This window comes from Chanodichthys erythropterus, chromosome 7, assembly GCF_024489055.1.
Source record: "Chanodichthys erythropterus isolate Z2021 chromosome 7, ASM2448905v1, whole genome shotgun sequence".
NCBI lineage: Eukaryota > Metazoa > Chordata > Actinopteri > Cypriniformes > Xenocyprididae > Chanodichthys > Chanodichthys erythropterus.
Window position 1 is genome coordinate 12,686,553 of NC_090227.1, and position 23,930 is coordinate 12,710,482.

The following is a 23,930-nucleotide window of genomic DNA, read 5'->3' on the forward strand; positions in this document are numbered from 1 at the left end:
GTAGATAGAGTCATGGGTTCGATCCCATGGATTGCACATACTCAGATACAAATGTATAGTATAATGCTGTGTAAGTCGCTTTGGATAAAAGCGTCTGCCAAATGCGTAAATTTAAATGTAGTCATTATTTGGGTATCTCACATATTCTGAACGTCTTCGGCAGAATTCAAATGAGCCATTTTAATCTAGATTAATCTAAGTACTAGATGTTGAGCCAACAAATCACTTTTTTAGAGCTTAATGCACTAAGACAGTGTTATTAAAAGACCAAACTCAGTAAACACTGTACAAATAAAGCATACTATGTGCAGATAAGCAGATGAGCGCAGAATATGAACGCAACACATTTAATTCTACACTTTAAGCATTTTCCTCCATTATAACAAAAAAAAAATTAACATGGCTTAATGCATTAACATTGATACTGAAAGGTCACATTCTGTACACACCTTATTAATAAAGCATTCTATGTGCAGATATGCATAATGATGTCGCCCTAGGCTGGAAGAATTTTTCAATTTTTGTCTTGTATTTAAAGGTGCCATCAAACGTTTTTTTTTACAAGATGTAATATAAGTCTAAGGTGTCCCCTGAATTTGTCTGTGAAGTTTCAGCTCAAAATCTTTACATCTCTGGATCTTTACAAAGTGTTCATCATGCAACACGTCTAATCGCGTAAGTATGGTATTTATTTGGATGTTTACATTTGATTCTGAATGAATTTGATAATATGCTCTGTGGCTAAAGCTAACATTACACACTGTTGAAGAGATTTATAAAGAATGAAGTTGTGTTCATGAATTGTACAGACTGCAAGTGCTTAAAAATGAAAATAGCAACGGCTCTTGTCTCCATGAATATAGTAATAAACAATGGTAACTTTAACCACATTTAACAGTACATTAGCAACATACTAACGAAACATTTAGAATTTAGATTTAATTTACAAATATCACTAAAAATATCATGTTATCATGGATCATGTCAGTTATTATCGCTCCATCTGCCATTTTTCGCTGTTGTCCTTGCTTGCTTACCTAGTCTGATGATTCAGATGTGCACATATCCAGACGTTAATACTGGCTTGAGTAATGTCTTGAATGGCTGGCATATGCAAATATTGGGGGCGTACATATTAATGATCCCGACTGTTATGTAACAGTCGGTGTTATGTTGAGATTCGCCTGTTCTTCGGAGGTCTTTTAAACAAATGAGATTTACATAAGAAGGAGGAAACAATGGAGTTTGAGACTCACTGTATGTTATTTCCATGTTCTGGACTCTTGTTATTTAACTATGGGAAAGATAAATTAAATTTTTAATTCTAGGGCATCTTTAATAAAAGTTTGTGCTTATGTAGAGAGGTCCTTTCTGTTTCCGTTTGCACATTTACTGTAACTGTAAACTGAACTGTACAGTAAAACTTTACTTACAGTAATGCTTTTTTTTTTTTTTTTTTAATACCTGAAGTGAACTTTTTGCCTGTATGGTGATTAGATTCACTGTTTTGACACAAATGCAGGTTTATTCTTGACATTTTTTTTCCCGAAACGCAATTCATTAATTTTATTTAGACTTTTTGCTTGAAATGTAACAATTTTTTTTCTCTAAACACAGTGACTTTATTCTTGAAATTTAATTATTTTATTCTCAACATTAAATTTCAACATTTTTTCCTCGAAATTTAACAAGTTTAATCTTGCATAATAATGACTTAAATCTCAAGATGGTTTTATTTTTAATCCTCTTCCATATAACTGAAAACAACTTGCATTGACAAATTAAAATATGTCAGTGCCATTGTTTTGTCTGAAGATGCACACAAGTAATGTTTTGTTCTAAGGCACACTTTTTTTTTTTTTTAAGTGATTTAAATATCTTAATTGAACTAAGACTTAATCATGGCTTAATCTAAGCCTTGTCTGTGAAACCATATTCTTCTACAGCCTAGTCCTAAGATTTCTCACTCTCTCTTTCTCTCTCTTATTTTTTTTCTCTCTCTCCTATTCAACACGAGAGAGAGAAAAAATGATGGAAAGCTAACATAGCGTGTAGCTTGTGACAGGGAAGGGACATGTTAAGTTCACTTACGACTAATGGTCGGGAAGGGACATGGTTCACTTTGTTTTGTTGTGGCCACATGGCACATAATAGTACATGGCACATGTTCCTGTTAAGAAAAACAAGAATATCAGCATGCTCAGGTGAAAGTCTGCTTCTTAGTCTGTTAACAATAAGGTTCATCCAGTGGAATACATGGCTCCATCAAGAATTTTCCCCACTTGTCTTGGCTTGACTCTCTGTTAATCATCTCCAAAGAACTGGCTCAGGCTTCTCCGAAGAGTGGGCACTGCCTTGTCTTCTCCATGATTGGTGGCAGCAGCTGCATCTGCACCACTCATATCAACGGAAATGCTCCGATATTGTTCAAAAAGTTTTTCTTTTACTGCTTCTCTCATTATTTATTTATTTATTTATTTATTTATTTTTGAGGAACCTAATGTGTTTGTGCTCAGGACGGCATTTTTCTGCAAGTTAGCAAGTTAGTGTTTATTTGTTGCTTGAGAGATGCTGCAACAGTGTTTTTGAATCAGTCACTCTCTGTGATTCTCCACTGCTCATCTAAAGGTGTCTGTAGATATAGATTAAATAACAAATAACTGAATATGAAAACTGAATTGTGATCTTATTCAGTATCGCCTGTGCAAGTCATTTAAATATATGCTAAGACAGTTGACTGCATTTCTCCATCCAATTAAAGATTTATTCGTTTTTATAAATCTGTATACAGTATTTAAATGGAAAGTACAACCTGACAGAATAATTAAAAAGAGATCGGTAATCAATATCAGATAAACTAGAAATAAGATAATAATTTGTTTGTTTAAATTATATAGACAAACCTGGATAGAAGGCTTTGCACAAGTGGATACACCATGGAGCCAGACACATAGTTTTTGACACCCAGTGCTTCAATTGCTATTTTCAGAGATTGGAGAACAGATAACATTTCCTCTATGGTCTGCCAATGATCATTGATTTAACTCCAGAGTTTTAGCATCCGCCAGCTTGTTTATTGTCCTGTCAGAGAGGACAGTGGTGATCCCCCAGTTTTGTTCATGCAAATGTGCGAGCACATCAACAGCCAAATTCCAGCACATTTTCTTATATTGCACAAACTTTTGCGAAGGCAATTCAAACTGCATGACTCAAGGCAATTGTTTGTTAATTTGAGGCAATTGTGCTTTGATGGAAATGTCCTACAAGTTTACTACATGCACCAATGAGTCTATTCATGCTTGCAGCTTTAAATCCATTATTAATGGCCAACTGAAGCATGTGTGCAAAACAAGGTATAGATTCCCAGTTCACTTCTGTGTTTGCAGCTACCACATTGCTAGTATTGTCATGCACGCATATGACCACATTGCCATCCAGGCCCCATTGTTCTACAGATGTTTTATAGCCAGGTTGGCAATGGAGTGTCACTCTTCCTATGCTTGGATTTGCACAACATAACTGTTCACCTTTCCATCAGCAATAAAATGACACGTTATAATGATATAGGACTCTGTAGTTAATTCTGTCCAACTGACAGTTGTAATTAAGTCAGTGCTTAAGGGTGCTGGCTGTGCAGATTGTGAACAGCTTCCACTACGGAAGCTCCGCTCCACCTGGCACTCTTTGAGAAGAGCATTCAGACTTGCGTTCCCCTGGGTCCAGGTCCCGCTGCTGCTGAGGTACAGCGGTCATCTAGATACTGAACGTTTCTTGCAGCGCAACCTCAGCATTGGGGTCTTCCGTTTTTTTTTCCTGATCTCCACAGTGAGATATTGAGAGTGTGGAAGAGACTGGCCTCCTATAGGTTATATAGTGCATAAACATCTCACTATTCCATTATAGTTGGTCACAATGAACACAGATATGGGGCGATGCCTAAGGTGGAGGAGACGCTAGCCGGCTATCTCTCCACTCAGACTGCATCGTCCCTAAATGCCATGAAACTGCCCACCAAGCCCACTCAGGTCTCCGGGGCTGGGAGCGGGAGCACTCCCAAAGCAACCAGTTCCTTGCACTGTGGTGTGCAAAGACAGAGCCACCTTGTGTGCTTCAGGGAGCAGCAGTCTCCGGCGAGTACATATCTCATCGTCCTCCTGGAAACGTAAGGACGTTGGGATGCTTGCCCCCTCTGAGGAGGGTCCCAGAGATTCCAGTTCGGTTGTTCCCTGCTGGTGCCTGGTTTCAGGGCACCAAAGTGGTTGATTTGAAAACACCAGAGCGCAACTGAGAGGCTGGTAGCCTTAAAAGATTTTCTGGCAGCATGGAAGCTACTGCCAAATATATCTCAGTGGGTCCTGCACACAGTCGAAAAGGGTTACACTATTCAGTTTGGGTTTTGCCTGCCCAGATTTAAGGGGGTCCTACCCACAGTGGTGGGCCCTGAGCAGGCTCTGGTTATGGAACAGGAAGTAAAGACTTTGTTGGAGAAAGGGGTCATAGAATGTGTACCTCCCCCTGACAGAGAAATAAGTTTCTACAGCCGTTATTTTATCGTTGGGTTTAGAGTTGGGTCCCATTTTGGACCTGCGTCATCTGAATCAGTCAGTCATGCAGCTCAAATTCAAAATTTTAACCTTGAGACAGATCGTAACACAAATCAGGTCCAAGGACTGGTTCATCACTCGGTCAGATCCACTGGCGCACCAAATCCTCCTGTGGTCCCAGGGGAAGCTGCTTTCACTCAGGACAGCTTATATCCCTGGTTGCCAAAACCAGGGAGCAGACATTCTGTTGAGGCAAGGGAATGGAGACTCCGCCCCAAGGTGGTGGAGCAGACATAGAGGGTGTTCGGCCAGGCTCAAGTGGATCTTCTCCCTCACGCATCCAGCTCCTCTCAGACTGGATGCTATAGTTCAGATGTGGCCGAGGCTATGTCTGTACACATTTCCCATGATCGCTCTGCTCCCGGAAGTTCTATAGAGAGTTCGCTGAGACAAAGTCCGTCCCCCCACGGTGGCCGGACAGAGTATGGTTTTTGGATCTTGTCTCCCCTCGATGGCTCTCCTCAGGAGATTCCAGTCAAGATGTGGCCGAGGCTATGTCTGTACACATTTCCCATGATCGCTCTGCTCCCGGGAGTTCTATAGAGAGTTCGCTGAGACAAAGTCTGTCCCCCCACGGTGGCCGGACAGAGTATGGTTTTCGGATCTTGTCTCCCCTCGATGGCTCTCCTCGGGAGATTACAGTCAAGAGGGACCTACTGTCTCAGGCAGGGGGCTCAATACTTCATCCCTGCCCAGAACTATAGAAACTGTGGGTTTGGCCTCTGAGGGGGCCCAGCTCATAGCTTCTGGTCTCTTAACTGAGGTTGTTGAGACCATCTTCTACTCCAGAGCTCCCTCCACATGGAAATTGTATGCCCTAAAATGGAGTTACTTCTTGGTGCAGTGCAAGAGCAATTCACCGCAGGGTTTTCCCCATCCACTTTAAAGGTTTATGTAGCGGCCTTAGCTGCTTACCACATTTCTTTGGGTGTAATGTCTTTAGGGAGAAACCCATTGGTTACACGTTTCCTCCGTGGCACTTTGAGGCTGAGGCCTGCAGTAAGCACTAGGGTGCCAGGTTGGGACTTCACTTTGGTGCTCCAAGGCCTGTCCCTGGCTTCCTTTGAGCCTATTAAAGAGGTTCCAGTCAAGTATTTGACTCTCAAGACATTGTTGCTCTTAGCTATCACTTCGCTAAAAAAGATAAGAGATCTGCAAGCTCTTTCGGTTGCCCCTTTGTGGTTGGAATTTGCAGCCGGCATGGTAAAGGCATTCCTTCACCATAGGCCAGGGTACATAAGACGTTCCCACAACGTCTTTAGCCGTGACCAGCTGTGAATATATGTGTAAAACAACGTCAGTGAAATTGACCCATATTTATAGCCTTGCATGACGTAATTGAAATGCGTCGTAAGCAAGGCTATAATTAGATGTGCCACCTGTGCATCAGCAGATATTTTGTCTGAAGAGCAGTCCTGGGACATCTCATTGCGGCAATGAAGTGCAGCTTCTTGTTCCCGCCTTTTCACGGAGCAGGGTTACAGTGAAGTAACCCGGGGCATTCCCTTTCAAAGGCTACACTCTAAGCTGCGCTTAATACAGCGCTGTGGGAACGAGAATACCCATGCCGCCACACTGTGTGTCCGGACCCCCTGGCTGTGAAGTGTGTCACCAAGCACAGCGAGTCTTAGACACTAGTTTGCGATGCTGACTCAAGGACATGAGAGCCTGGAGCAACATGAACATGAACCCCCTGCCAAAGCTCTAGAAGAGGCAACTCCCCTGGTGGAATAAGCCCTGATACCCGTTGGCGAAGTCTGACCATGCACCTCATAGGCAAGGGCAGTAGCATCTCTCACCCAATGTGACATGGTCTGTTTCGTGGTGGCCACACCCCTGTTATGGCTGCCATGACAAACAAACAGTTGCTCTGACTTGGTGCGGTGGACATAAGTCTGAAGAGCACAGACTGGACGCAGACTGTCAAGTCTCTCCTGCTCCGGCGTTGTGAACGGCAGAGGGCAGAAGGCTTTGAGAGGGACTGGATGCAAGGTCGAGAAAGGTACCTTCGACAGATAGTCAAAATGAGGATGCAAAATAGTCTTCACCATTCTTGGGGCAAAGTCTAAGCAGGATGGCACAATGGACAGAGCCTGCAGATCCCCAATTCTTTTTAGAGAAGTTATAGCCATGAGAAATAAACATTTTTAGAGTTAACAGCTTATCTGAAACTAACTCTAATGTTCAAAGAGGGTCTCAACCAGGCCCTCCAGGACTATTGCTAGGTCCCATGAAGGGATCCTGGTTCTAGAAGGAGGCCTAAGCCACCTGGCTCCTCGAACGAAGGGAGAGAGCAGGACATGCTTGCCCAAAGGCACCCTGTCAACCAGAGCGTGGCAAGCCGAAAGAGCGGCCACAACTTAATCTAGTGGAGGGAGCTCTAGCACACAAAATAGTCTCAATAACTTCAGGTGAAAGCCCTGTGTCCCTCAGTTGGTTCCCCTCAGGGGCCAAACATGAAGGTTCCACATCTCCGGCTGGGGATGAAATATTGTCCCCTAAGCCTGAGACAGAAGGTCCCTCCTCTTTGGTATCACCCAAGGCGAGCCGTCGAGGATAGATATTATCCTTGAGAACCATATTCTGTTCGGCCAACGGGGTGCTATCAATAAGAGGCAAGTCCCTTGTTGACGAACTCTGGCTAGAACTCCCAGGAGCAGAGCAACTGGAGGAAAGGCATACAGGCGCATCGAAGGCCGTGTATGCGCCATCGCATCCAGACTTAGGGGGACTGGGTGACTCAGAGAGAAGTAAAGGGGACATTGCGCTGTCTGTTGAGAGGCGAAGAGGCCTCCACTTAGCCATATCTGTTTCACTATGTCTGGGTGAAGTTTCCATTCCCCACTCGGTAGTTTCTGTCTGGACAGTAAATCGCTCCCACATTCTGGCTCCCAGGAATATACACTGCCCTCAGGGACAGGAATTTGTCCTGGGCCCAGAGGAAGATCTGTCGAGCTATCCTGTCCAGATGGTGCACACGCAGACCTCCCTGGCAGTTTATATAAGAGACTGCTGTTGTGTTGTCCATTCGTACTAGGACATGACAGCCTCTCAGCTGCTGGAGAAAGTATTTCAGGGCCAGAAATACAGCCATCAGTTCTAGGCAGTTGATGTGCCAGACAAGCTGATGGCCCTCCCATTCCCCTTGGGCTGGACGGCCACTTAAGATCGCTCCCTAGCCCATCAGGGAGGCGTCTGTCATTAGCAATCTGCGTCGACACGGCGCCCCTAGAGTGGGACCCAAAGTGAGGAACCGGGGTCTGAGCCACATAGATAGGGTACGAAGCCTTCGGCACGTAACCCTTATTTGCCTCAGGGGTTTGGCCCTTTGAGCCACAACTGAAACGGTCTCATATGCAGCAGGCCCACAGGGATTACCGAGGACGATGATGCCATAAGACCTAACATTCTCTGAAACTGTAGAACAGTACGATCTTGGCCTAGCCTGACATTTTTCAGGGTGTGTAGAATGGTCTCGACTCGAGCGGGAGACAATTGTGCCTGCATCGTGGTCGAATCCCAAATGACCCCTAAATATTTTCTTCTTGTTGAGTGTCAACCCTAGAGAAACCAGATGAGCTAAAACAACGTAATGCCATCTCTCGTAACTGCGCTAGTATTAGCCAGTCGTCTATTTAATTCAGTGCAGTGTTGCATCCATGCATTTTGTGTATGTGCAGGGTGATAGGGCTAGGCCAAATGGAAGAACCCAGTAATGGTAAGTGTTGTGGCAATATTTTGATGTGAAAATATGCGTCCTTGAGATCGATCTTGACAAACCAATCGCGCTGTTGGATTTGATCCGATTTGACACGATCATCTTTATGGTTAACATCCTGAACTTGAGAGCTTTGACTGAACGGTTCAAGCCTCGAAGATCTAAGATTGGATGCAGCCCCCCGTCCTTTTTGGGAACCGTTGAAATGCGGAGGACGACTGAAAAATAGAGAGAGTTTATGTGGAGATGTCGAGAAGGAGCGGGTTTTAGATGTAAATATGTGCCCCATCCCGAAAAAAAAAAAAAAAAAAAAAAAAAAAAAAACTTTACTTGTGAGCCATCATCATCATCACAACATTTTGTTTTATATTCTACAGAAGAAAGAAAATCATAAAGTTTTGGAATGACAAGAGGGCCAGTGAAGCATTACAGAATATTTAGGTTTTATATAGATTATTTGGGGTATTTTGATATTTTGGGATAACTATTACATTAATCCTGTAGTATTTAGATTTGGTTGAACTATATTTTTTAATCTTTATTGATTATGTTGGAAGCTGCCATGGCATACTGATCTATTTCAAACTCCAATGATCATGAGGAACCAATTAATAGAATCTTCTGTTCATTGCAAATTGTTTTATTCACCAGCATCAATTTCAGCACAAATCTATAAAACCATTACCCTCACAACACAAATCATATACCTACGTGAGTTCACATGATCACACACATTTGAAAAGCCATAACTAAATCACATGGAATGGCAGCTGTGAAATTTGAATGGAATATAACAAGCTAGATATAGCTAAGAAAATATCTTATATCTTTTTTTTATGATTTGTTCTTAAGAAGCACAAATTAACAATGATCAAATAAATATTCATATTCTGTTGCTATTGTATCAACATCAAAATCATTTAAAATATTCTGTGAATAGTCTATTAGCATTTTTTTCACTATTTCCAAAAAAAAAAAAAAAATATATATATATATATATATATATATATAAAGAAATTATATATATAATTTTTATTTTTTTATTTTTATTATTATTATTTTTTTTTAACAATTATACAATAATTTCATCTTCAGAAAGAACCCACCATTGGAGGCCAAAAACTGATTTATTCAAACCCACTCTGTTGTGCCAGATGTCTCAGCCATACCAATCTGGAGTCTAGTAAACATAGCAGTTTTTCAAGTGCATATGCAATGAAACTGACTCTGAGGGGCATTTTGAAAACCACAGCACGTGTTAGAAGAAAGCGCAGGACTTTGAATATTAATTCAAAAAGAATAAGTAGAGCTCATTTAAGACACAACTCAAGCTAATGAGACAGATCTACCATGATCTGTCATAACAATCCACAAATACAAAATTCGGAGTGCTAGAGAAAATCCCAAATGGCCTCATTCAAGTGTGCTCAGTGCTCACTAAACAGCAGAATAGAATGAATTTGTGCAATTTCTCTTTCAGTAGAAATATAAATTATGATTATTGCCTTATACAGTGTCTGCTTTTGTTGAAAAAAAAAAAGGGCAAGAACGAAAAATTCTTAGTAAACTCTGATATGTCATTATACAGTCAGCCAGTCATTATCAGAAAATAAACAGACAGTCGTTATGTATCACCCCCTGGGTTTATTTTGTAACAATGACTGACTATACATTATCTTACTTATTTGTCCATTTACAAAATATATATATTCATACATGAAATATTGATTTGATCTGAATCTATTGTATTATGTGAGAAGGGATTATAGAGTGATACAAGAGACATGCTATGGGAAATGACTTGATGGGGACAATAATATTTTTTACAGTTTATTACAATAAACAAAATACAATGGGAGTCTTAAAGTCATGTATAATAGGTTTCCATTAGTTTTCATAGGGATTCTTAAAGTGTAAAGTTACATTTGGACAGACATGACACAGCACTCACTGTCAATGCATCCAGGTTTTACAGAAATATTTTATATAAGAACAACTTTAAAGGTGTCTGAATGTTCACAAATCCTCTCTCCTTTCAAAGAAAGACTTATGGGAAATTTAGTTGAATCCTTTGCTGATGTGTTCAAAATGCAGACAAAATCCAGTAGCATGGCTCTCATTTACAAATAACTGATGGAAATACTTTGCCTGAAAGTGGCTAATTTATCCAGATGGAACTTTTAACAACAGTTGTAAAGTTAATGTTTCACACAGTGATTTTTGTGGGCATGCAGTATGTTTTATACACCACAGTCTGAACTTATTTGCATTGAATTTTGTATCAAAACGTAACAGCTTTAGTAAATCAGGTCAATTGTGTATGGAATATCTTTATAAAAGAGCAGCAGTTGTCCTTGAGCATTTCTTTGAGCATTTCTAAATGGCAGGACCACTAGCTTCTCAGATCCTGTACAAAACGCATCACAGCACTAGAATGACCTTTTATTGTCAGAACCAGCACAACCCCTGGTTATCTTCATCATGAGCCTCAGTGGAGTGTCAGATTTTTCACATTGTATGTGAAACAAACATAGAGTCTGACAGCTGCTAGTCTTATTCTTGGACACCCCCAGTTCCAAAATCAACAGTGAACAGACCTCTACAGTAAGTGCTTCTGAGGAAATATAATTGCTGGATTTGCCATCAATTTGAAACCTACTCAAAGTTTTCTCAGAGGCACTTAGTAGCAATTACGCTAGACATCTAAATGAGCAGATGAACATGAGGGGGCATATAATAATATTTATTTTTAAAGAATGACAAAATAATGGCAGAATTAAGAAATTATTATATCAGCATGAAGTTTACTATCAATGATAAAAGAATATGTGAGAACATAAAATAATATAGGCCTTTTTTATCCATCCCATCTCACAGCTTTTTAAATCCATTCACTGGTCGTGTCTTAATTTATTTATATTCATATTAAACCAGAAAAAATAAAAATAAAAATAATAATAATACATAGCATATTCTATTAACATTTAGCCTATAACCAACTTCATTCAAATACTACTATAGGCATCATCACAGTAAGTTAATATAACAATATAAGAATTCCGTGCTTTTTCTTAATTAAAAATAAATATTATTATAGTCTATCAAAGTCCCTTTAAGACAAAACATTTCACTCGGCGGCCATCTTTGAAACGCCTCTCGGACATCCTGGGCATCATGCCCTATCTCTTTGAATGGGGAAACATCAAATTCTCCAGAACTGTTCCCCAACCTTACGATTACATTTCATATTTGAAATCAACAATGAAATCTGACAACAGCTGTCTTATAAATGTTTTATCCAAACGCTCGAATCATGACAAAAAACTGTATTTTTTAGGCTGGATCAAGCTAATGCGCAGTCTCTTCTGCCATGTTTCAGAGGCGCGCATCTGACTGTTTCTATAGAAACCGGTGCTTCTAACGGCTGCTGCAGTGACGCGATGACTTTACCAGTCGGCGATTGGCTCTTATTTAGAAGGCGGGACTTATTCCGCTATATTGCATGTTACACTTTCTCCCATTCAAAACAATACGAGTGACACGTCTTGTGTTATTCTATAGTCTTTGAGTCTATCCATTTCTGATAATTCCAGGTTGCTATGGTTGCACAGGTTGTTGACACATTTAACTCGTGGCCATGAGAAATATGATGTTCCCTCAACATGAAGTTGTGGCCACGAGAAAAAAATTTACATTGTTGTGTTATTTTCTTATATAAGAAAACGAATAAATAATTTAACATTCACAGTCAAATCACTACAGCAAGTATCCTCAAATTACACAATAAAGCCAATATCTCTTTGCTTTGAAAATAACTGTCCTTCTCTATATCAGCTAGTTTTGAATTACTGTGAGACACCAATCAGCATAACATGTAACAACGCTAAACTGTCCGTAGTTGTGAATGCTTGTGTGTTTGTGTGAGTCCCAATGGGGAGGGTTGGGGAAATACCTGCAACCTACCTCTGAAAAATCATCACAAAGAAAATTCATGGACAAGCGAGAGATGGCCCAAAGAATCACCAAGAGTTAAATATGACTGAAATGGTTAATGAATGAATGAATAGTCAGGTGTAGATGAATCTTATCAATGTTGCAGTGAGTTCAGTTAAATCCTTCTTTTTTCTTCCTTTTTAAGCCATCATTGTGAAGTTCAGATGAATAGGTGTTAGAAAAGCTAATTTCACATTCTCGGCTGAGTTATTTCCAGAGCAAGTGATAACACGGCTGTTACTTTTTAATGCTGCTGACGTTAGTGTTGTTCTGATATGATGCAAAGTGCTATGAAAGAATTCATGGGATGGAACCCATTTCTTCCTCGATGGACTCCATGTAATTTATATTTACCAAGTTTTGCATGATTTTCAGTGAATACTTGAAGGCACAAAATGTAAGACTTTTGGATTAAAATATCCAAAAACCATTAGAACAATGTTATACATTTTGTTGACTTGTGTCTGACATTATTATAAATGTTTCCAACAACATTTACATCCAGAGAAATCAGCTATTTTAACCAGTGTAACATCCAATGTCATTGGGTCACCTGTCAGTGACGTCATAATCCAAGTTACTCTTGATTTCCAGTTTTAGTACCATAGAAACCATGGAAACACAGATGCTTTAATATATTTTGTGTTTTATTAGACAGGTGAGCAACTGTTTGAATACCTTTTATTGACAAAAAAGGTTATCTAAAAATCTAAGGTTATGTATATAACCCCAGTTCCCTTTCGAGGGAACGAGATGCTTCATCATTATGTATGACACTATGGGAACGCTCCCAGCGTAACTGGTGTCTGAAACGTGTGCTACAAGTAAATCAAGATTGGCTACAGTAGTAGGATGACATCCATGGCACACTATAAAAGGCACCCAAACAATACACCAACAGCTTCAGGTTGTCTGAAGACAGATGCCACAGGCTTGCCTGAAGTATGGCAGCGAAACGCAGCATCTCATTCCCTCTCAGGGAACCAGGGATATATAAATAACACTAGACATTCCCTTTCAAGTGAACGGGAACGGTAATATTCACTACACCATACAAATAATGCCAGCTCACTGTGTTGCAATATTAAATGAGTGTAAGGCTGTAGCCAAAAACTGCCGTACAGTACACCAATGACCCAACACCTAGAGAGCCCACAGTTCTATGCCGCTACCTAGTGTACTAACTTAAGGCAGAGTCTGGTTTCAAGCTGAGCATTGTTTGGCAGCCTGACCAAGGGGAGTAAAATTTAAGCATTCAGTTAAAAAAAAAAAGTGTTAGAAGAGGCATCGGGAGAGAGCACACCCTCTCAACTGTACAGTCACCCTCAAACCCCAAAAGAGGAAAATGAGGTGCTTCTTTAGCAATGGTTTAAAATGAATTCCATGCCATTTAGCAACACAAGTCATTCAACTTTTAAATAAATCTTGTTATCTGTTGCCAGGACAATGTGGATCTGGGGGATTTGATGTTTTCTCTATGCTACCTGCCCACTGCCGGACGGCTGACCATCACCATGATCAAAGCACGAAATCTGAAAGCCATGGACATTACTGGAGCTTCAGGTATGACTTCACACTCAGATTACACAGTTTGAAATGACGTAAGGAAAAATCGCCCAAAACAAACTTGTGGCGATTACATACTAGTTAGGTGTGTGCTGAGGCTCCGCCTTATTTCACATGAAAATATTTTCTGGTTCATTTAGCCTGTTGTCTCCGTGGAGATCAGACGTCCTCGAGTGAAAACATGAGTGAAAACACGAGTGAAAACACACTGGAGAGCCGCTTTATAGTAGAAAATGAAGTTGTTCTTCTGATGAAATGAGACACTGACACTGTTTTTCATGTTTAATACGATAAAGCTGCTTGATTTTAAGCAATCTATTGAATAAAGGGCTATATAGATAAATGTGACTACTAGAGCACCGAAATGCAGAGCTCGTGAAAACATATCCACATTGCACACATATCACTGCTCATGTATTTCAACCTTCGTTTTACTCCTGAATGACAAACGAAAAAGAACTTCACCTTGAGTATATCAAGGCCTTAATTCATATTTTTTTAACAAATTCAGAGAGACCACAATTAGTCTAAATCATTGCAACCATTTTAGTTTGGTTATGTCATTTCTTGGATTTGCGTTCAAAAGGGAAATGTGGATAAACGGGTCATGGTCTTAAATATAAATTATACATTTATTTGGTCATATTTTTTATATTATTTAATTAATTTCACTTTCTATTTGGAATCTTTTCCTAGATCCTTATGTGAAAGTTTCTCTGATGTGTGATGGGCGAAGACTGAAGAAAAGAAAAACCTCCACCAAGAGGAACACATTAAACCCTGTGTACAATGAGGCCATAGTGTTTGATGTCCCTCCAGAGAACATTGACCAAATCAGCCTTCTCGTAGCTGTTATGGACTATGACCGGTGAGAGTCTCACAAATGTGTGTTGAATTATTTTGATGTGTCCTTTCTTGTCCAGCATAATTGCCTGGTACAGGAGTAATTTGAAGTTAAAAATGACTGCTTTGTTGCTATTTTTCTTTCTGATTTTTAAGCAATGTATAAGTTTCAAAACAAGTTCAGCTCTATGCAAAGCATCCATGAAATTATGTCGACAGAAATTAATTTCGACTCCTCTCTCAGTGAATATCTCAAAAGATAGATCACATTCACAGAAAGCATTTATAATGAAAATGTCTCAGGTTGCACATGTAAACATGGTTCCCTAAGAATAGAGAACGAGACGCTGCGTCCTCTAGGAGTCATTATGGGGAATGCCTCCGGATTGACTGCTGTCTGAAGCATGAGTCTAAACACGACAATGAACTTGACATTGGCAGAAGGCACAATGATGCCTCCTATTCAGGTCAGAGCCCAAGGAGGCTCACAGGGAGCCTAACATTCAGAACTTCTGTTTAGGCAGCCCTGTAGAGTTGCCTCAAAAAAGAGGTGTAGGCAACACTCTAACCCAAGGGCAGTACCAAGAAAGTATCAAAAAGCGGTAAACTAAGTCTAAGTGGCCCATGAAGCTCCGCAGAGTCGAGGCCTTAATTCAACAACTTTCATAATGAGAGGAGGCCTAGCAACACTTGCACTGAGGTCAGTAGCCAAAAAGGCTCAAAGAGAGCCTAATGACCTAGCATACTACCCTACCACCTAGCCAAGCTCTAAATCGAGAGGAGACCTAACAACTCCCTACACTCAGGATATCTTGCAAGGAGGCTCACAGTGAAACTACAACTCGCAATTGCTATCCTAGCGAAGCTCTGGGGAGTGGAGGCCTCAAAGGTAACTTTCTCTAGCGAAAAGAGGCCTAGCAACACTCACAGTAGCCAAGGAGGCTCACAGAAAGCCTAAAAACTTAGCAAACCTAAGCCAAGCTCTAGAAGTGAAGGCCTCAGTATGACGACTCTTTAAATTGAGAGGAGACCTAGCAACTTCCTGCGCTTTAGGATATCTTACAAGGAGGCTCACAGAGAGACTACAACTCGTAATTGCTATCCTAGCGGAGCTCTAAGGAGCGGAGGCCTAAATAAATTCAACTCTCTTCTAGTAAGAGGAAGCCTAGCTACACTCATAGTAGCCAATGATGTTCACAGAGAGCCTAACAACTTAGCAAACATACCAAACCAAGCTCTAGGAGTAGAGGTCTGAACATGACATCTCTCTAAATAGAGAAGAGACCAGACATCACCCCACACTCAGGATATCTTGCAAGCAGGCTTACAGAGGGCCTCAAAGGTAACTCTCTCTAGCGAGAAGAGGCCTAGCAACACTCACAGTAGCCAAGGAGGCTTACAGAGAGCCTAAAAACTTAGCAAACCTAAGCCAAGCTCTAGAAGTGAAGGCCTCAGTATGACGACTCTTTAAATTGAGAGGAGACCTAGCAACTTCCTACGCTTTAGGATATCTTACAAGGAGGCTCACAGAGAGACTACAACTCGTAATTGCTATCCTAGCGGAGCTCTGAGGAGCGGAGGCCTAAATAAATTCAACTCTCTTCTAGTAAGAGGAAGCCTAGCTACACTCATAGTAGCCAATGATGTTCACAGAGAGCCTAACAACTTAGCAAACATACCAAACCAAGCTCTAGGAGTAGAGGTCTGAACATGACATCTCTCTAAATAGAGTAGAGACCAGACAGCACCCCACACTCAGGATATCTTGCAAGCAGGCTCACAGAGGGCCTACAACATGCAATTGCTATCCTAGCAGAGATCTAGAGGAGCAGAGGCCTCAAAAAGATAATTTTCTAGCAAGAGGAAACCTAACAATGCTTGCAGTGGCTATGGAGGCTCTCAGAAAGTCTAACCACTTAGCAAGGTGCCTGGCCGAGCTCCAGGAGTGGAGGTCTCAACATAACGACTCTCTAAATTGAGAGGAGATCCAACGATGCTCCATGCTCAGGACAACTCGCAAGGAGGCGCTCAGAAAGCCTACGATTCAAAATGCTGTCCTAGCGCAATAGCTAAGGAGGCTCACAGAGAGCCTAACACTTAACCACTGACTGCTACATAATAGTGCTAGCAAGTTGTACATAATAAAAAAGAAGAGCTCGGAAGAGCGAAGGCTTCTAATAAAATGACTCTCTACAGCAAGAGGAAGCCTACCAATGTTCTGATTAACCCTCTGGGGTTTGAGGTGATTTCTGGGACCTGGAGGTGTTTTACATGCCCTGACATTTGTGCTTATTTCTGTTACTTATAACATTTTCATGGCTAAAGTCTGATTACACTGTATTCAGCACAAACTCTGCTAAATTAATATGTGAGCAGCACGTATGTAAGTTTGTAGTTTTTAGAAAATTACATTTGTGTAGTTTGTGAACAAAAAAATAAAAATAACAAGTCACTGAAATAAGGCCATTAAACACATACTGAATATATGTTTACAAGACTTTAAAAAAAAAAAAAAAAAAGTATGTTGAAGCCTAAAATTGTTGCTTCAAAATGATGTGAAAATCACCCTGACCACTCATTCAGATAAGACAATATATTGATTTAAAAATTGTAAGACATGTTTTGTGTCAGAATGCTGAGTGTGAGGAGGGTATGAATGATTATGAATAATGGTGTGTTTCACACCTGGGAAGACAAAGACCCTCCCTTAATGGCCCTATCAGGTGGGACTATGAGGGAACTACAGCAAAGAATGTATGGAGATTCAAAATAAAGCCTTTTTGATTAATTGTATTTTATGAACAACATAATCCAAATATATATAATGAAGGCCAGAAAGGCACATTATTGAGCACACTGATCTAAAGACAGAGACTTAAACAGTCACACATCTTTATGCCATTCCTGAAAAAGTTCCTGTTCAGCATACCTGTCATTTCCAAGGTGTTTGCTTTTTCATTTTACCATGTTCATATAATGCAGCTTGCTGATGTTGGTACAGCGCTCTCAGAGAAAAAAAGTTTGTAGAGACTTGAGAAAGTTTTAGTCAGCAGGACTCATCAGTGACATCTGGTCCCTGTATAAAAAAAACAAAAAAAAACAACTGTGAACATGCTGATATCAGAAGCAACTAGGGCTGCATCTAATTGTGATTTTTCTGGTTAAAATTGTGATTTCACAAAAAAAATATAAAGAACACCAGGTTTTTTCATGCCTACTCGTAGGGCTGCATAAAATAATAATAATAATTTTACTTTTCAGAAAACTTATTTTTTGAGGAAAATGCAGGCGGCCTATAACTATAAATCATTATACATTTTATGTATGCTTAATTCATACTGGAAGAATTCATACTCACAGAAGTAAAATAACATGCCGTTCAAGAATATCCCTAATACAACTATCACTGTAGCTTATTAAAAAGAAGATAGAAAAGCTTGGTAACACTTTAGATTACAGCCCAGAAAGTACTGCGTAATTACAACAAATTGACAGTGTAACTTTCAATATTTATAGTGTAACTATACAGTAAGTATGTGTAAGTATAGGGGAACAATATGTGAAGTATTGGGAATAAAGGGGTAACAACCAGGAAAATAACAAATTATTTTATACTGTAAATATTTTATAACTAAGGGGTACTTATGACATATAACTAAGGGGTAAATATGACATTATGGGCCGTAAATTAAAGTGGAGCTTGTTACCCTCTTATTTCACGTAGTTACAGGGTAAATATGACATTACGGGCCGTAAATTAAAGTGGAGCTTGTTACACTCTTGTTTCATGTAGTTACAGGGTAAGTATGACATTACGGGCCGTAAATTAAAGTGGAGCTTGTTACCCTCTTATTTCATGTAGTTACAGGGTAAATATGACATTACGGGCCGTAAATTAAAGTGGAGCTTGTTACCCTCTTATTTCATGTAGTTACAGGGTAAGTAATTAATAAAAAATAAATAAAAACGCAAACTGTCATATCACTTGGAAAACTTTATTTGAAACACAACTTATTTCAAAACAGATTTAAAGTTACAACACTTCTTATTCGTTTCTCTTACTTGGCTTCCTCCTCCTCTTGTTCCTCTTTTTCTTTCTTTCCACTGATGAATCTTAAGAGGGAATCCCATTTGCTATTCTATATTTAAAAAATACAGTACACCCAGAAATGTACTCATGATTTACCCTCATGCCATCTGAGATGTATACGACCTTCTTAAGAGGAACACAAAAAGGATTTTAGGAAAAAGAAAAATCATCTGGGAACGCTTTATAATGCAAGCTCACGTGTTCCTAAAAGTCGAAGCATCATACATCACAAACAGCAATAACTACAGTAATCCATACGACCCCAATGGATGAATTGATGTCTTCTGAAGTGAAACGATACGTATTTGTAAGAAAAATACCATATATTTTAATATTTTTAAAACTTTCGACCAGCTGTCTTCTGCGCGTGCATGCGAGGGTTGAGCGTTCATGCTTGACGTAACTTGAAGCGTGACGTAGCGTAAACTCACGCAGATGTTGGATGCCGTCAGTTGTTTTTTTTTTTTTATCATTTTTTTTAGTAATGCTCACAACAAAATACACAGAATAACAGATAATGAGAACGAGAAACAAACAAGACAGAATAACAGAGACGGCAGTTCTCGCGCGAGTTTCACACGAATCTCCCGCGAGAACGCCATGAAAGCTACACGTTGCTCATTTCAATATGCTTCATCGAACGCAAAGTCGACTCTCATGCAGGCGCTGGTGACAGCTGGTCGGAAGTGAAAAGATGAATAGCCTAAACCATGAATTTCTGGGTGTACTGTATTTTCTTATAATACAGAATAGCAACGGGATTCCTTCTTAAGATTCATCAGATGAGAAACAAGAGCAGGTGGAAGCCAAGCGAGAAACAACAACAACAACCAAAAAATTTACAAAACTTGTTACTTTCTGTCAGGACTTTAGAGTTTGAAATGAAAAGTTAATTTAAAAAAAAAAAGAATAATAAGTGTTGTAGACCTGTTTTTAATAAAGTTGTTTTTCAAATAAAGGTTTCAGAGTCAGTGATATTAGATTGTTTGCATTTTATTAATTACTTACCCTGTAACTACATGAAATAAGAGGGTAACAAGCTCCACTTTAATTTACGGCCCATAATGTCATACTTACCCTGTAACTACATGAAATAAGAGGGTAACAAGCTCCACTACGGCCCGTAATGTCATATTTACCCCTTAGTTATGTCATAAGTACCCCTTAGTTATAAAATATTTACAGTATAAATAATTTGTTATTTTCCTGGTTGTTACCCCTTTATTCCCAATACTTTACATATTGTTCCCCTATACTTACACATACTTACTGTATAGTTACACTATAATTATTGAAAGTTATGCTGTAAATTCATTGTAATTACGCAGTACTTTCCGGGCTGTAATCTAAAGCGTTACCAAAAGCTTTTGACAATAAACACAAGACTGTGAGAATATATGGTTTATCTGTGTTCTTCAAGTCATCTTGGATATTTTCATAAGAATAATTATATAATTGACTCTCAAAAACGAAAGGAGGCCTAACTACGTTCTATACCCAAGGCAGCTCCAAGGAGGCTCCACTAGAGGTGGAGCTCTGTGAACAAAGGCCTCACATGACAATTCTCCAAGCAATAGGAGGCCTAAAAACATCCTAAACTCAGAAAGCTTACCAAGGGGGCTTACAAAATACCTGATGACGCTATCTGATCAGAGCTTTAGGAAGTGGATGCCTCAGTGTAATGACTCTCAAATGAGAGGAGGCCCAAAAAAATATTCACATAATAAAAAGCAAGCCTAGCTATATAACGATGCTATCAGAGCGGAGCTTTGAAATCGCAGTAATCCTGCTCCATGAAAGCAGTAACTAAAGAGGCTCACAGAGAGCTAACTACTTAGTAAATTGTCTTGCTTCAGACATCACATTCACAACCAGTCCGATGCTCAGAACAGCTTACCAAGGAGGCATCTCAAAGCCTAACAACTCAAAATCACTGTATGCATGGAGCTCTAGGGAGTGGAAGCCTCAGAAGAATGACTTCTATAACGGCAGTATTGTAAAGGTTGTAGCCAAGGAGGCTCACAGAGAGCCTGACAACCTAGCATACTGCCTAACTGAGCTTTGAGGAAGGAGACCTCAGCATAACTCTCTAAAGCAAGAGGCGGCCTAAAACATCCAATGCTCAGGACAGCATATCAAGGAGGCTTACAGAAAGCCTAACGACTTGATACTGCTATCCTGTTGTTCACAAGAGCAAGGCAATAAAATCCAGACAAAAAATGTTTTCCATAAAGTCTGTCCCACGCCGCCAAAACTCCAAATTTTATAATAATAATAATAATAATAATTACTACACTCTTCTCTCTCTAATTCCTAGGATTAGAAACATACATAATCACAATAGTGATATCTGAGCCATCAAGAGAAGCCAAAAAAAATGAAACTTCCCGTTTAACACATCCCTGCTGTGCCTACAATACCCAAGCTTAATCCCAGTAATGGCGGCCGTGGGACCCAAAGTGCAGGTGCTCAACTCTCATCCCTCAAGAGAGAGTTAATTCCAGGTGGAGCAATTACTAGGACCACATCGCAAAAAGCATGAGAGTCAAGCGCACAAGTTCAAATGTCATATTCTATCACTCTGAAAAGAATCAGAAGAGAACATAAGACACAAATGCATTGCTATGAGTGCCTTAAATTCCCTTGAAAGCTGAAAGTCAAATTGTTTTTATCACAAAAAACATTGAAAAAGTAATCCATGATTTTATCACTTAAGCTTCCTTGTCATTTGCGCTTTATTTTTCGTGAAGCATTATTTTGTTGTGCGTTGTTGTTTGTTCATTCATTCATTCATTCATTCATTCATTCATTCAATTTGTTCAAATGAAGTAAATGGTTCTCTTTATGAATGGTCCATGGAATCATTAGGCTTGAAAGTACCGCGAGAGCAATTAGAGAGCAGTATGCTTCCATATGCTTTAAATCACTCTTGCGGTACTTTGGTGTCATACACCGCTCGGTCTGTGCAGTGCTGCTTCAAGTCCAACAAGCTTGGTTCACCCGATTTGTTCAAAACGCAGATTCAGAAATAAATTCAACTGTGTGTTGCTCGGAGACGAACAGGTCTGCTTTGTCTTCATATTTTCGTTGGCAAAACTTAGCAGTACTCTGTAAAACAGACAGTACTCTGTCTAAAATAACACAATATTAACTTCTTATGTAATGAAAATAAAATCAGTATCACATTTACACTCGTGCTATATGATTTAAATATGAGACAAAATCTCACACAGGGGGATTTTCTGCCCTATATCTTGAATGTTAGGGTCATTCTAACTGCATTCTATAGGCTTCAGCATGCAGTGAATTGTTGCCCTGCATCATAGTCGTCATCTGTATGAAATGTCAGATGACCTATCTGGTGCTGGGCAAGTGCATTAAATGTGTTCATTTTAACATGTTATTTTTCACAGTAATTAATTTATTTAATTAATATGATAAATTGACAGCCCTAATAAATGCTGTATATATATTTGGAACAAATAGTTATTCACACTGTGATCTGACCATGTTTTGCTTAAGTGTTATCTGACATAATTAAGATTTTTTTTTTTTTTTTTGAGAGAGAGAGAGTTTAACTCTGAGAACTTGTCATATTTTATTACCATTTTTTTTACCCATTAATGAATGAAATTTTCAAGGTGTATGAATATATTTTGGTCTGACTCTATCTATCTATCTATCTATCTATCTATCTATCTATCTATCTATCTATCTATCTATCTATCTATCTATCATCTATCTATCTATCTATCTATTTATATATATATATATATATATATATATATATATATATATATATATATATATACAAATGATAATGTGAAAGTGATGCAGACATGTGGTCACACTAATGGTATCAAACCTGATTGTAGGAGGTGTTCTGAGTTCGGATGCACTGGAACTGCAACTCGATAATGACGTAATTAGTTCAACAAAACATGCAGGGTATGACAGTGGTGATGATTTGCCTTGGATATGAGCGAGAGTGAGCGTGCAGTGTAATCATACATAATGACTCCAATATGAATAGCAAATGAATGGCTTATAATCAGCTGTCTCCTCAAAAGAGAGTTTGCTAGGAACAGCAAGCTTCCTACATGCTACACGCATACAGTAAATACAAGTGTTGTTTACTCTGATTTGCAAAATACAACCAAATTAATAATAAAAAAATATATATATATAAATATATTTACCTGTGTTCTGTTTCATATCATGGTGCACGTTTGTGATGACGTAAATTGGATGCAAATGAACCAGTGTTCGATATAATCCAGTGAGTGTAAAACGAGACCAATGCTGCTGGGGGCCATGGAAACAATCACACTCAGATTCGGACCACAGCAAATGTGTCCAGTGTAAAAGCCCCCCTACTACAGGCAAAGTTTTTAGGAGTAACATTCCTGCAAGAAGTATTCTTACAAAGTAAACAGAGTATTTTGGTGTCTCTTTTCACAGTGTAGGTCACAATGAGGTCATCGGCGTGTGTCGAGTAGGTAATGATGCTGAGGGTTTGGGAAGAGAACACTGGAATGAAATGCTGACTTACCCACGCAAACCCATCGCACACTGGCATCCTCTCATCGAGGTAAGAACACATGTACTTACTTGTTCTGCTCAGGTCCAATTTAGTACATGATTGTGCAACAGGTCTGATACATCAGGCATGAAAATGACTGTTACAAATACAGCATTCCAATTTTAAATCTAAACTTATGAAAAAAACTGATTTTTTTTTATATTATGTTTGAATCCCTTGTGTAGTTTTACAAAGACAGCAGGAACATTTAAAAGCTCAGTGTGTACTCTGTCGATCTTCTTCTTCACTGGTTATTTGAAACCAAAATTATAGGGCAGTGGTTTTCAATTCCAGTCTATTTGCGTTTTTTTTTTTTTTTTTTTTTTGCATACAGACGACAACAGTCAAAATGATTCCCGTTAACATGGATTTGCAAAAACAACTAAAACGCTGTATTATGCATGCCAGGCCAGTAGTTGCCGATCTCAATTTGTAAAGAAACACTATGTGCCTATAGACTGAAAACATAATACGCATGCGCATAATGTCACCATTTTCACAAATAACGGTATCATTTACAAAAACATCCATTAA

General features: G+C 39.3%; 1 protein-coding gene across 1 annotated transcript in view; it reads left to right on the forward strand.

The window, feature by feature from the left end:
• Positions 1-23,930, forward strand: part of syt9a (synaptotagmin IXa) — an 82,254-nt gene that overhangs the window by 36,613 nt on the left and 21,711 nt on the right. Inside the window, exons 4-6 of the mRNA XM_067389023.1 lie at positions 13,758-13,878; positions 14,578-14,749; positions 23,276-23,405. Of these exons, the coding sequence (XP_067245124.1) occupies positions 13,758-13,878; positions 14,578-14,749; positions 23,276-23,405 (423 nt within the window). The remainder of the gene's footprint in view (positions 1-13,757; positions 13,879-14,577; positions 14,750-23,275; positions 23,406-23,930) is intronic.